We start from the raw sequence: 12,968 nt of genomic DNA, 5'->3' as shown, positions 1-12,968 counted from the left end.
CAAAAAGCATGCTATTATACTGTAAGTAGGCAACAAATAATTCTATAAAACCAACATGCAGTATTATACATTGTTTGATTATGATAGATTATAGGAATTTGTATATGTGCGTATTTGTGAACCAAAAAGAAAATTGTAATAAAGAAAATGACCAGGAAGGAGTTATGCCAAATAAAATTTAGAAATTTTGAGTTTGTGCTATAGCGTATTTATTATTCTAAAATATGCCAAAAATACCAAAAGATATAGGCTAGTATGCCAGTAATTTTGTGAGGGAACTCTCATCAGGTGCTAGTCCCAAACTCCATGCAGGTTTGTTTCGGTAATGGCCATTCATTCTAGCACGACAAACCTGTCCTCGCCATTTCCGGTAGATGTGTATTATTATTTTCTAGTGTATAAACAAAAAAGTGCACATGTAATATATAAGTTTTGTAATTTATCTAACACTACATTTATATCTTAGCTAAGGTACTTACCTTAAGTCTTCTATTATTATAAATACAGTTATAAAAATTGTTTTATAAATTATAAAGTGATGTTATAGAGTAATGATGTCATATGATTTCTACATGTGATATAGAAGCTTAGTGTTCTTTGCATTTTTGTTATAACAAGTGCAATTTCTGGTTATATTTATATGGAAGTTGTATGCATGTGTACATAATTTTGATACTTTTCCTCATGATTTGTAGATAGCATAAATGGTTAAATTTCTTATTATGACTTACTGTACTTACATATCTAGAAGAGCGTGATGAGGCATCATTTTTAAATTTTAAAATATTAATTTCCTAAAATTCTCTGATTAAATAAAACAGTAAATCAGGCAGGTGTAATAATTTGCAATGTAGGTATAATATGTTGACGGTGCGACCATTTGGGCAAGCGCATTGTTCACTTAATTTTAAGATCCGCCTCTTAAAACCGCACAAGACATTTGGAACGTATAGACTGTGTCGTCACATAAACGTCGTATGATAGCTGCATTTCTATAAACGAAGTTTGAAAAGTGCAAAAATTTTAACAAAGAACATTTGATCTACTAGATCTATCTGTATGCAATATCTATTGAATTAAGGTGAGTTTATTTTTTGTGAATATTTAGTTGTTGTTACCGCGTGAACAAAGTTAGCAGCGAGAACAAGCGATGCATTGTGGGTCCAGAATTACTATGGAAAAAAATAAATTGAATGAATGTGCAGTAGTCCAAATTTTCTCTTTGCCCAGGTGTTGTCGTTAGAGCTCGCAGTGATGAGCAGCGCTATGCGCCGCTCACTGCCCTCCCTATTAATTTATTTTTGCACTTTTAATTAATTTATTTATCGAATTTTTAATCTTTTTAAACATGATATGGAAAAAAAGCAGGTGTCCGAAATTAAGTGACTTTAAGAGAAACAAGTCTGGTAAATTCAAACACCTTTATTTTTACTTTTATTAAAATTTTTCAAAAGTAAATAATTTGTGATAACTTATTTGATAAATATTATCTTAATTAATCATTTTATCACATGATTTAATCAAAGAAATGAAACAAAATTACTTTTCTCACAATTTTCCTTTGTTGACTTCTGAGGTTGAAATTAAAAAAAAATTCGTGGCTTGCAGCTTTCTGTATAATATGGATGTAGTATTTTATGTAATTAAACCTACTTTATATGATTATTTATATGGACCTAAATATAAACAATAAAATTTCTTTCTTTCTTTGTTAATGCAGGATTAATGGTTGCAACCATTGCAGAAAAAAAATTTGCACAACCTGCTTACATGGGTTATTTTACATATATTTTGCAAAAGTTAAAACCATTCATTCCCATATTAACAAACAAAGAAACATATTATTATTTAGATTAAATTAAAAAATTCAACTTAAGATCGGGAAGAAATTAAAGTGCAGTTTGATCGAAAACTAGCTTTATGTAGGATAACAACAGAACTTGAGCATGGACATGACGCTGTTTACTGAAATAGATTTACTAGGTATAAAATACTATGAATAGAACTAGAAAGATGTTTTTTTTTCATAGTTTAGTGAGTTTCACCCAATTGTTTAGTCATTACAGGTTTTTCAATAATATATTTATGTATTCATTGCTTACATGTATTGGCTTATGAACACAAATATGCTTATTTAAAAGTGTTATTGTTTACAGGGTTATTTTCACCCCATACTATTTTGGCCCTCTCACATCATTTTTGCCTCATTTAAAATTTTCCCATAAACAACTGTGTTAAAGAGATAACTCTTGTCTTCTATTAATTCACCATGTTTAAAATTTGCTCACATGCTACGATTGTGAAAGGGGCAAAAATAAATGTATACTGTATACGCTAGAATTTTCAGCTGCATGTTGTTTGATATTGGTAGAGATTGAGAGGAATACTTGAACATATTCTTTTTTAGCTCACCTCAACAAAATTGGGGGGAGCTTAGGCCAAGATAAATGAATAGAAAAAATAGGGTAGGTAGGGAAAACATTTTATTTTATTTTAATATTTTATTGGCAAGCACGCTACCTTTTTCCCCCCGGGGAAATCGCTGTCAAAACATTTTTGAGTAATGTGTATAGAATATGCATTTTCTGAAACACGGAAGTGATCGTAATTAGGATTTCTAATAGTGAAACTGGAATAGTTTACTCTTGGAAAGATATCTGCAAATAAATTTTTGAGGTTGGCTCATATTATTTTGGGGTCAGTCGAGGAACTAGAAACACACAATTTATTTATCTAGGCCTTATGTAAAAACCCTTGGTGTCAGTGTCCCAGGTTCAAGTTTTTGGAGCAAATTTCTTTTCAAGTACTTCTGTGCCCTGTATTTATGAGAGATGCATGGAAGATGCTTCTAGAATGTTTCATTGCACCAGTCAAGGTTTCAGATGCTTCAATTTCAGCTTAAAAATGACCAGATTAATGTTTTTGGATCAGGTTAAAGTTCTTGGAGTAGGTCTTATTTCCAAGCAACTATTTGCCCTACCTGGACCAAACTTGCCTGGATGATACATCAAAGAATGCACACTGCTGGACTTTCTTTGGATTCTGAATTTGACCTACATTTTCCAGATGAGTGACCAGGTTTAAGTTTTTTGGAGCTGTTTCTTTCTTTAGTGACTATAAGCAGGGTCTCTCCAGGGCTGAAATTTGGCCCCATTCCCAATGCTGAAAAGTGCATGTTTTTCCCAAAATCATACCTAAAAATTCCCAATATGAAAAAAAGTATTAAGTTGTAAATTATTAAAATAAAATAATGACAAAAAGGTGTTCATGTTCTCTATGTGCGATGTACGAGCCATCCGAGGACTTCCGAGATGTTATTCGGAATACTATGGATGTTTGCATGCATACTTTTTAAAGCGGGATCGATGTTTAAAAATTTAAGTCGGGATCGTTATCTAAAAAATAAACGTGCATCATGTCAGTCTCTCCAGTTTGCCTAGGACGGTAATTTTCAGGCTGGGTTCAATCGCTCTAATTCTTATAAATTGGTCAAACATTACTGATTAACCACTCATCTGGAACAAACCCACTATCAAATGTTATTTTAAAGAACTTCTTACATAAAGGTAAAAAAGATGACAACGTATATATATATGTTCATTTACAATGTTATCATACCCTGAGGCTTTGCCATTTTTAAGCTTCTGAACTTCAGCAGCCGCTATTATTTCATATCACTAAAGCTGGTTTAAGCCAGCTTCATACTATAAAAAAAAGAAAAATGATTAAATATTTGACTTTGGCTTGTTTTTTCCTATTTATTTGTATGAAGATATTTTTCCCAATTTCAACCAAATATCGCTATTTTTCCCAATCTTGACGGCCCCGGCCCCTGGAATCAAAGGGTAAAAAAATCCCTGATAAGCTTGATACTTACCAACTTTGCATGGAAAATACATTTATTGATGCACACTACCAGTGTTGCATTGAATGCGGGATTTGACTTACATTTTCCAGATGAGTTAACAGGTTAAAGTTTTTGAAGCAAGTCTATGACCAAGAAAGTATAAGGCCAACCTGAACCTAACATGCATGGATGATTCATCTAAGTATGCACACCACTGGACTTCCTTCAGATGCTGGATTTGACCTACATTTTCTAGATAAGTGATCAGGTTAAAGTTTTAAGTGCAGGTCCATTCACAAGACGCTATAAGGCTTATCTGAACCAAACTTGCATGGATAATGCATCAAGGGATGAACACTGAAACTTGCTTCAGATACTGGAATTGACTTAGTATTTTTTGGATGAGTGACTAGTTTTTAGATAAGTCCATTCCCAAGTAATTGCAAGCTCTATCAGACCAAAATTGCATAAATATTGCATCTAGGGATGCACACTTCTACATGTAGATTATTAGTTTAGTTTGGGACTTTGCCTTACTTTAAAGCCAACATTCGTTGAGTTGAGGTCTGCAATCTCTGATTGTATGAACATTAAATGTGGTTTTGTTAGAAATGTTAATTATTTTTTTTCTTTTTAAAGCAGCAATTTTAAATTAGTATTTTGGGTGAGTAATATATTCAAAAGATTATACATGATTATATTAGATAAAGTCACAATCTCTTATCAGCCTGTTTTAAATTTTCCAAATCCTAGTGAGTGCGCTGGTATAATCAAGTGACCAATTCCCATCCAATTTCATTTGAGTCTGTAATACATGTATTAGAACCATGCATTCAGTTCTTGTATACATGTGTTTTTTTTTAATAGATTGGACAATGTCGGACTTAGAACAGACACAAGCGATTTATTTGGAGGATTATGATGAGGAGACAGATGAAGAAAATACAGATGGGGAGAAAAAAATAGTAGGCTTTTTTGTTGCTGATTATTTTTATTATAATTTTCAGCTGTTTGTGTTTGGTTATGATTTTTGACGTATATTTCAGCCATAATTGAAATTGGTCCAGCTTGCTGGAATGAATAGAAAATGAGAAAAAATTGTAAAATATCTTTAAATTACATCTGTACATTTATTTGTATGCTTGTCATACTGAATTAAAGTACTGTAATTATTTTGGAATTTGTTCCAGGTCTCCTTTTTAAAAGTTTTAAAGCAAGAAGGGTTTCCAGAAAAGCTTTTCCCTTTGTACGAGGGTGAGTTTGCCACATAGGGGTGCAACAATACACCAACCTCACGATACGTATCACGGTATTCAGTTCACGATACATGACAAGGTTAAGAAGTCTTTCAAGTTTGTCATCATATTTTTTAAAACTTGACAGAGTTATATCAAATGTTCATATTTTTTGATAATAATTAAAATATCAATTTGTTAACTTGAATTGGATTGATAGGTAAATCTTTGAGTTGTGACAATATTTTAAACCAATGATGAACATTTGCAGGGAACTTCAGGGACCTTTCCTTTTAAATTGGAATGAAAAAGGAAGAAATTCATTCTTTTATTCCTTTTATTTACGTAGAAAACCATTTGCTATATTTCTCGTGTTCACACGTTTTAGTCGACAAGACAGCGAATTTTCATTGAAATACACGAGTGATGAGATATCGTGTATTACCATAAAATACGTTTAGATCTAAAGGATTTATCACTTGTCTTAACATCTGTAACTTTTAATCACATTAGGAATGAGATAAAGTCCTTCATCGTTTTAAATCAGAGGTCTGTAAGATGCTGGAGATGAGTTTAATTGTCATTAATGCGTTATCGTCAATTTTTTTTTTTATGTTTTGCCTGGAAGCCATTTTGAAATTGTAAACTAGGAAACAAAACGGACGATTCGGATAATTCTGGGCTGATTGAACCAAAACGTGATATCAGTTTTGCATATCGTGAATTGAACCATGGAAAAATGTACCGCGATATACCGTCAAACGGTTTATCGTTGCACTCTTATTGCCACATTATTTGTATACTTGTAAAACGCAAATTTTTGAACTGCATTGTGATAATACAAAAGCATTTTGATAGATTAATGTTCTTTAAGATCTTAATTTATAGAAAATTGGGAAAGATGAGGTGATTTCAATTATTTATTTTTCTAAAAGAATTTTTGTTTAATTTCCTTTTCATAGATGGTTTCCATGTTCCTTAGAATTAGTTTGCTTTTGTTTTAAAGGTGATAATGTTATTGGACGCCAAGAGGATGTATGTAACATTGCAATTCCTTTAAAGGTAATATTCACATACAAGAATGCTTCAATCAACAAAAAAAAGTCACAATTATTATTTTTGCTTATTCATAGTTGTTGGTTAAATTTTTAATGAAAAACTTTTTAAAGGCTTTATCCAGACAACATGCATGCATTGAAATCCGAGGAGAAAACCATCTGATTTATGATAAAGGAAGCAGAAATAAAACCAGAAAGGGCAAGGTTAGTTATAAAAAACGATTCTGGATTCAAAGTATTAAGAGCAGAATTTAACAATTGATCCATTGTCATACATTCCATAGTATTTATTATCTGATGAAGATTTTTTTTTATGCGATATGAATTGTAGTATATACCCATGCTGTTGGAATTAAGAGCTGTTCTGCTGTGAATGGGAGACATGATTATAAACAACTGTAATATTGAATCTTACTCTCATAAATCAGAGAAAAATAAGAACGTGAATGTCCTCATTTTTACATTCACTGTGTATCTTAATTCTCATTTAGCATTAACATTTCAATGTTGATATCTACATAAAGCAGTGTTATCACTGACAGCATTTCCTTTAATGGAAAGAACCCCCTCTTTTTGGTCAATACAAACATGTAATTGGTATCTTTACAGTTATTTTTGACTCCACAAGTACGCTATGAATTGAAGGATAAGGAGAATTTACTCTTTGGAGATGTTAAATGTGTTTACATCATTGGGGAACATGTAAGTAAGAAATGGTACAATCATTATAATTATACCCCTGCTCCGAAGGAGAGGGGGGTATACTGTTTTACCCTTGTGGGTCTGTCTGTGTGTGTGTGTGTCTGTCAAATTTTTCGTCGCAATTTTCTCAGCAAATACTCATCATAGATGCTTGAAATTTTAGCACACTATTTGTTTAGGCATGCCATATGGTGGGATTCATTTTTGTAGGAATCAATTTTGTACGAATTTGGTCAACTTCCTGTTTATTCTTGCATCTGTCCGTCCATACATAACAAATTTTCGTCGCAGTTTTCTCAGCAACTACTCATTGCAGATGCATGAAATTTTTCACACTCTTTGTTGAGGCATGCCATATGAAGGGATTCATTTTTGTACAAATCTGATGTCAACTTACTGTTCATCCCTGTGTCTGTCCATAACTGAACTTGTGTATATTCACATCAGAGTGTATATTCACATCAAAGCAGGGGTATTACTAGTGAGCATTGGCTCACAGACTTCTTGTTCATAAATTTTCAGGTACCAGTACATATGTACATAATACAGTGTATATACCCAATTTTAAAGACTCATATTTGAGAAGTCAATTTTGTCTATCTTCCAGTTTCATAAATTTCATTTGCAGGACAATCCAGAGGATTCAGAGACAGGATCTGAATCCGGATTCCAGACAGCTCCAGGTGATCCAGTGGATAATCAAATGACGACCTCTCGTGTAACCACTCTTGTATATGAGTCGGAGGAAGAGGAGTATGAAAGTGATGGTAGTGTGGATCTCCTACAACCTACACAGGTAAGAATGATAGAAATGGCAGTGTGGATCTCCTACAACCCACACAGGTAAGAATAATAGAAATCATAGTGTGGATCTTCTACAACCCACTCAGGTAAGAATAACAGAAATGGTAGTATGGATCTCCTACAACCCACACAGGTAAAAATAACAGAAATGGTAGGGTGGATCTCCTACAACCCACACAAATAAGAATAACTGAAATGGTATATTGGATCTCCTACAACCTATACAGGTAAGAATAACAGAAATAGTTATGTGTATTTGAATTAATAGTATCTTTAAAATTTTAGGCTTATATACAGAAACAAGATGGAAACAAGAAAAGCCGAATCAATTTTGACTTGGACACAGATGAGGATGAAAGTGGTAAGATGTACAGACAAATGTAATGCCTGAAGGATGGTATCATTGACAATACATAAATGTGTACATTGTAGTTATAAACTCTTTTAATTGTTGCTATTTACAGACAGAAAGAGCCCAGACATAACTGTAAAAGAAACTCCAGCCCCTAGAAAGACCAAAGGTAGGTGTTTATATTTGGACATTGTTTAATGTATTGTTGTTGACTTCAAACAGACTTCAGCCAGCAGTGTAGCTTCCTTATATAGAGAGTCTATTGAAAATTCTCCTTCTATTTAGGCATATTAAGCACTGCAGTCGTGTTACCAGAATCTGGGTCGGAGACAGAGGAAGAGAAAAGTCCTCATTCTGGGAAAGGTTTGTGTAGGACATGAAGCATACAGCTTTTCCCCATATACAGGAAGTTGTCTGTATTAATGGCTTTATTTACGTTAACATACATGTAAATGAATGATCTCTATTTTTAGCTCACTTGAGCTGAAGGCTCAAGTGAGCTTTTCTGATCAAAGAGTGTCCAGCATCCGTCTGTAGTCCGTAAACCTTTCACATTTTCGACTTTTTTCAAGAACCACTAGGCCAATTTCAACCAAACTTGCCACAAAGCATCCTTGGGTGAAGGGGATTAAAGTTTGTTCACTTGAAGTGCCGCGACCTTTTTCAAGGGGAGATAATTAAGAATTTGTGAAAATTTGGTGGCATCTTTTAAAAATCTTCTTCTCAAGAACCACTGGGCAAGAAAAGATGAAACTTATATGAAGGCTTTATTACATACTGTAGATTCAAATTTGTTCATATCATAACCCCCAGGGGTAGGGCAGGGCCACAAGAGGGGATCAAAGTTTTACATAGGAATATATAAGAAATATCTTCAAAAATCTTTTTCTCAAGTACAGCAAAGCCATGATTAGTCATATTATTAGAGAAGTATCCTCAGGTAATGTAGATTAAAGTTCCAATCATGACCCCTGGGGATGGGGCAGGGGTACAACAGCAGGGATTTATCAGTGCCTTCTCATGGGCCGAAATTCGGCCTCATTCCCAATTGAAAATGAGTTCAGTTTTTCCCAATTTGGCAGTATTTTTTCCCAATTGGTGAACAATGCTTTTATTTTTAATTATCTTTGAAAAAAGGTAAAATTGTCAGATTGTCTGTAATTTTCATCTATTAACTCATTTAGCAAAGCTACAGTCATAACACATGTTTAAAAACACTGAAATAACATCGCCAACCTTTTAATCCGAATTTCCTCCGTTTTCTAAAAATGATGATATTGTGTAATTTAATATATAGATTTATTAAATTATTTCCATCTACTCAATTGATCTGCGAGTGAATGGTAAGGACTTTAGGCATTAGCATTTCAGGTAGAAAAATATATTCTCAATGCATTAATACATATTAAAAGAAGACTTTTAGAAATGTGTACCTAGTATAATTTGTTGCAGGAGGTTTATAATCTCCAGAAACAGATACTATAATGACCTAAATTGAAATCTCATACACACATGTACATGCACTACCCTAAGTTGTATAAATACTTTATACTCATTGAAGTCCATTTTAATTGTCGTTTGGTTGCCCAAATTAGAGTTCATGCTGAAATGTTAAATGAATTCCCCCTGAATACATTATTTAAGCAACATTTTAAATTTTTTTTCCCAATTTCATCAAATAGCCGCTAATTTTTTCCCAATTCCCCCAAAATGGGTTTCCCAAAATAGGCTGATAAATCCATGAACAGGGGGGTCAAAGTTTACCACATCCTCACAATGTCAAGGTTTTGTGATTTCGGAACTCTACACAAACCCTTGACACAAGTCACTATTTAAAAGTTGGGCTAGAAAGCTACTATTTCATTTGTTCCTGGTCTAGGACTGGAACCAATCACAAAACAGCTTTTATTATCGGTAAGTTTTGGAAACAAATATGACTCGTCTTTAAAATGGAAAGTGTCAATATTGTAGGACTTGTGACTAGTTACTTTAAATGATTAACATCGGGGATTTTGAAGATCGTCCTCCTTACAATAAAAAAAGTGTACTCTGGAGTTGAGCAATTTGATAATGAGGATTTGAAGAATAAATTCTCATTGGTTAGTTTATAATTACCCATTACATCATGTGTAACCGCAAGTCCAACTTTTAAATAACGATTTATATCAAGGGTTTGTGTGGATACCAAAATCACAAAACCTTGACATTGTGAGGATGAGTTTACCGTAGGAATATATAAGAAATATCTTTAAATATCTTTTTCTCAAGAACAGCTAAGCCATTATTAGACATATTAATACAGAAGTATCCTCAGGTAGTGTAGATTAAAGTTCCAATCATGACCCCTGGGAGTAGGGCAGGGCCACAACAGAGGGGGGGGGGGGGGGTCAAAGTTTACCATAGGAATATATAGGAAAAATCTTTAAAAATGTTCTTCTCAAGAACAGCTAAGCCATTATTAGACATATTACAGTGGTTCCCATTTTATCAAATAGTCAAGTTGTCAGCCTAGTTTTATCCGAATAGCCAAAAATTAGAATAGCCGATTGCTCCATACCCAGTCCAAAGATAGATGTATAGAGCTACATGTATTGATAATACATCGTAGCAAATTTCAAGCTTGCACTTTCGTTTTCTTTTGACATGTTTACTTAATGACTTTACTAAAAATAATTTATTTCACTTACTTATGAATTTAATATGATTTTTTTTTTTCAAATAAATTGAAGTATAGAATATATTCTTTGATAGTTATTGCCATCTTTCTTCAGCACGTTTACATTCCTTCTTCGATGGTCGCCATTTTGGAAACGGAAGTAGACTAAATGCTTGACTAATAACCGTAAACTATTTTTCCCTGGATAGATTGTAAATTAAAAATAAACAAAAATATTAAATATATGTAATTGTTTCGTTTTTATTTGTTTCTTTAATACGATTACGTATTTTATACTGTGAGTGAGTTTACCAGTCTCATTCTTGTCTGCTGAAGAGAGATTTTGAGAGCCATGTGGAGAAGGATTGTATGAATTTTGAGACGTATTTTTATAGAACGGGTCATTTATGATTTTTACCATAAATTTTGCACTGAAAAGTGAATAAATATTAAGCCAATTGACCAAGTTAAATGATTGAATAGGCTTATTTCATTATCCAAGCAAATTGTCATACACAAGCTAATCAGTTCAATAATTAAAATTTCACGCCGAAAAAATTGCAAATAATTGTCATAATTAACAAGTGCATCATTGAACCCAAGCTGATCACCACAACTGTAATCAAAACATATCTATTTACTATGCCCACTGTTGACACAGGTAAGGTGCCTGTGTGCGTCCAGCCGTAACTAATCCACTCATTGTCGCACTCAAGCCAGTCAAGGTACATGTAATTGGTGTCAAACTGTGTAAACAAAGGCTTCACATACGAAGTTGGAGGTGTGAACAAGGTGCTGATTATCAAAAAACACTATGATAGTCCAAATTTTTGCATCGGATAAAACGAAATTCCAATATTTTCTCATCATAATATCAGGTGAAATTATTAATAAATATATAAGAAATGGTTTTGTGCTCTGATATTATATTGAAATAGCCGAAATATTCGTTAAACCACTATCTGATAAAATGGAAGCCACTGTAATACAGAAGTATTCTCAAGTAGTGTAGATTCAATTTCAAATCATGACACCTGGGGGTAGGGCGGGGCCTAATGGTTAAGGGACATTGAAGTAAAAGGCATTGAAAACTTCAAATAGTGGAATGACCTGACCACCCTTGAAATGGACTAGGTTAAGGGTATATAAGGCAAAGCTTTGGGAAAGTCAGGCATTCAGAAGGTAGCTGAAGAAATTGGATGATGAATCAGCAATAACGAAGTTAAGGTATTCCATCCTAATAGCAAAAGATTCAATGAAATTGAATACATAACAGATGTGTAGGTGTTGAATACTCGGTATATTTAGACATAATTCCTATTTATTACTAATAGTATGTAACCCATTTATTACTAATAGTATGTAAGGGTGGGATGTGCAAATAGAAGCAACCTTAGGTATTGTAGAATCAAGTTTGTTCAAATCATTACCCCCTGGGGGTTGGGGCACAACAGAGGGTCAGAGTTTTGCACAAGAATATACAGGAATCATCTTGAAAAAAATCTTCTGCTCAAGAACAGCAAAGCCGTGAAGAGTCATATTATTATAGGAGCGTCCACAGGTAGTGTAGATTCAAATTTGTTCAAATTTACGGTGGGTAGGATGGGGCCACAATGACCAATCAAAGTTTTACGTAGGAATACATAGGAAAAAAAACTTTAAAATTCTTCTGTTTAAGAACAGCAAAGCCATGATTAGTAATGTTGATATAAAAGCATCCTGAGTTAGTGTAAATTTAAGCCCCCTACCTTTAAAACTTCTCAATATACTGAACTGATTTCTGCTTCTTCCTAACCAGTGTGCTCAGGTGAGCGATGTGGACCATGGGCCTCTTATCTTATATATGCATTTGTGGTATCTCTCTATTATATAAACATACAGAGAGCAAATATCTTCATACCTGTAAATCACACAGCGCAGTAACATCTACATAAAAAGACTTACTCTACTTAGCAATATAGCATGCTTTTCATGTATAAAAATGTACAAAATACGCAAGTAAAATAATCATCATTTTATTTACAATGTAAATATACATGTATATTTAATACAGTTCTTGATCAATTTAAAATAGAGAATAGAAAACTATGTGTTATAAGTTTCATGTCTGCCCATAGTCTCGACGTTTACCCTAATTTTTCTTGTAGACCTCTGAATGCTATAATTCTTTTTCATTAAACTTTACTCATAATAAATTTGAAAATCTGTTGGAAAATATCAATGTAATGCAATCACACCAAAACAGCTGACAAACACTTCGCAAGTTTGGTAGGCACACGTCCATCATCGAGAACGTTGTCTTAACAATGTAAGA

General features: G+C 33.3%; 2 protein-coding genes across 2 annotated transcripts in view; one reads left to right on the top strand and one right to left on the bottom strand.

Moving 5' to 3' along the window:
* LOC133199571 (peptidyl-prolyl cis-trans isomerase FKBP1A-like) overlaps positions 1-12,968 on the bottom strand; it is a 159,183-nt gene that overhangs the window by 56,394 nt on the left and 89,821 nt on the right. The window lies entirely within an intron of this gene.
* LOC133199573 (mediator of DNA damage checkpoint protein 1-like) overlaps positions 4,684-12,968 on the top strand; it is a 46,809-nt gene continuing 38,524 nt past the window's right edge. The window contains exons 1-9 of the mRNA XM_061335390.1: positions 4,684-4,812; positions 5,038-5,101; positions 6,089-6,144; positions 6,252-6,344; positions 6,750-6,842; positions 7,471-7,638; positions 7,932-8,004; positions 8,111-8,167; positions 8,284-8,361. Coding sequence (XP_061191374.1) covers positions 4,696-4,812; positions 5,038-5,101; positions 6,089-6,144; positions 6,252-6,344; positions 6,750-6,842; positions 7,471-7,638; positions 7,932-8,004; positions 8,111-8,167; positions 8,284-8,361 — 799 coding nt within the window. The 5' untranslated portion in view covers positions 4,684-4,695. The remainder of the gene's footprint in view (positions 4,813-5,037; positions 5,102-6,088; positions 6,145-6,251; positions 6,345-6,749; positions 6,843-7,470; positions 7,639-7,931; positions 8,005-8,110; positions 8,168-8,283; positions 8,362-12,968) is intronic.

The sequence above is a fragment of the Saccostrea echinata genome, unplaced genomic scaffold, assembly GCF_033153115.1.
Source record: "Saccostrea echinata isolate AGI-Se365-2 ecotype Australia unplaced genomic scaffold, CSIRO_AGI_Sech_v1 ptg000034l, whole genome shotgun sequence".
In the NCBI taxonomy this organism is placed as follows: domain Eukaryota; kingdom Metazoa; phylum Mollusca; class Bivalvia; order Ostreida; family Ostreidae; genus Saccostrea; species Saccostrea echinata.
The sequence above is the reverse complement of the archived record's forward strand: the minus strand, read 5'-3'. Positions and strand labels throughout refer to the sequence as shown.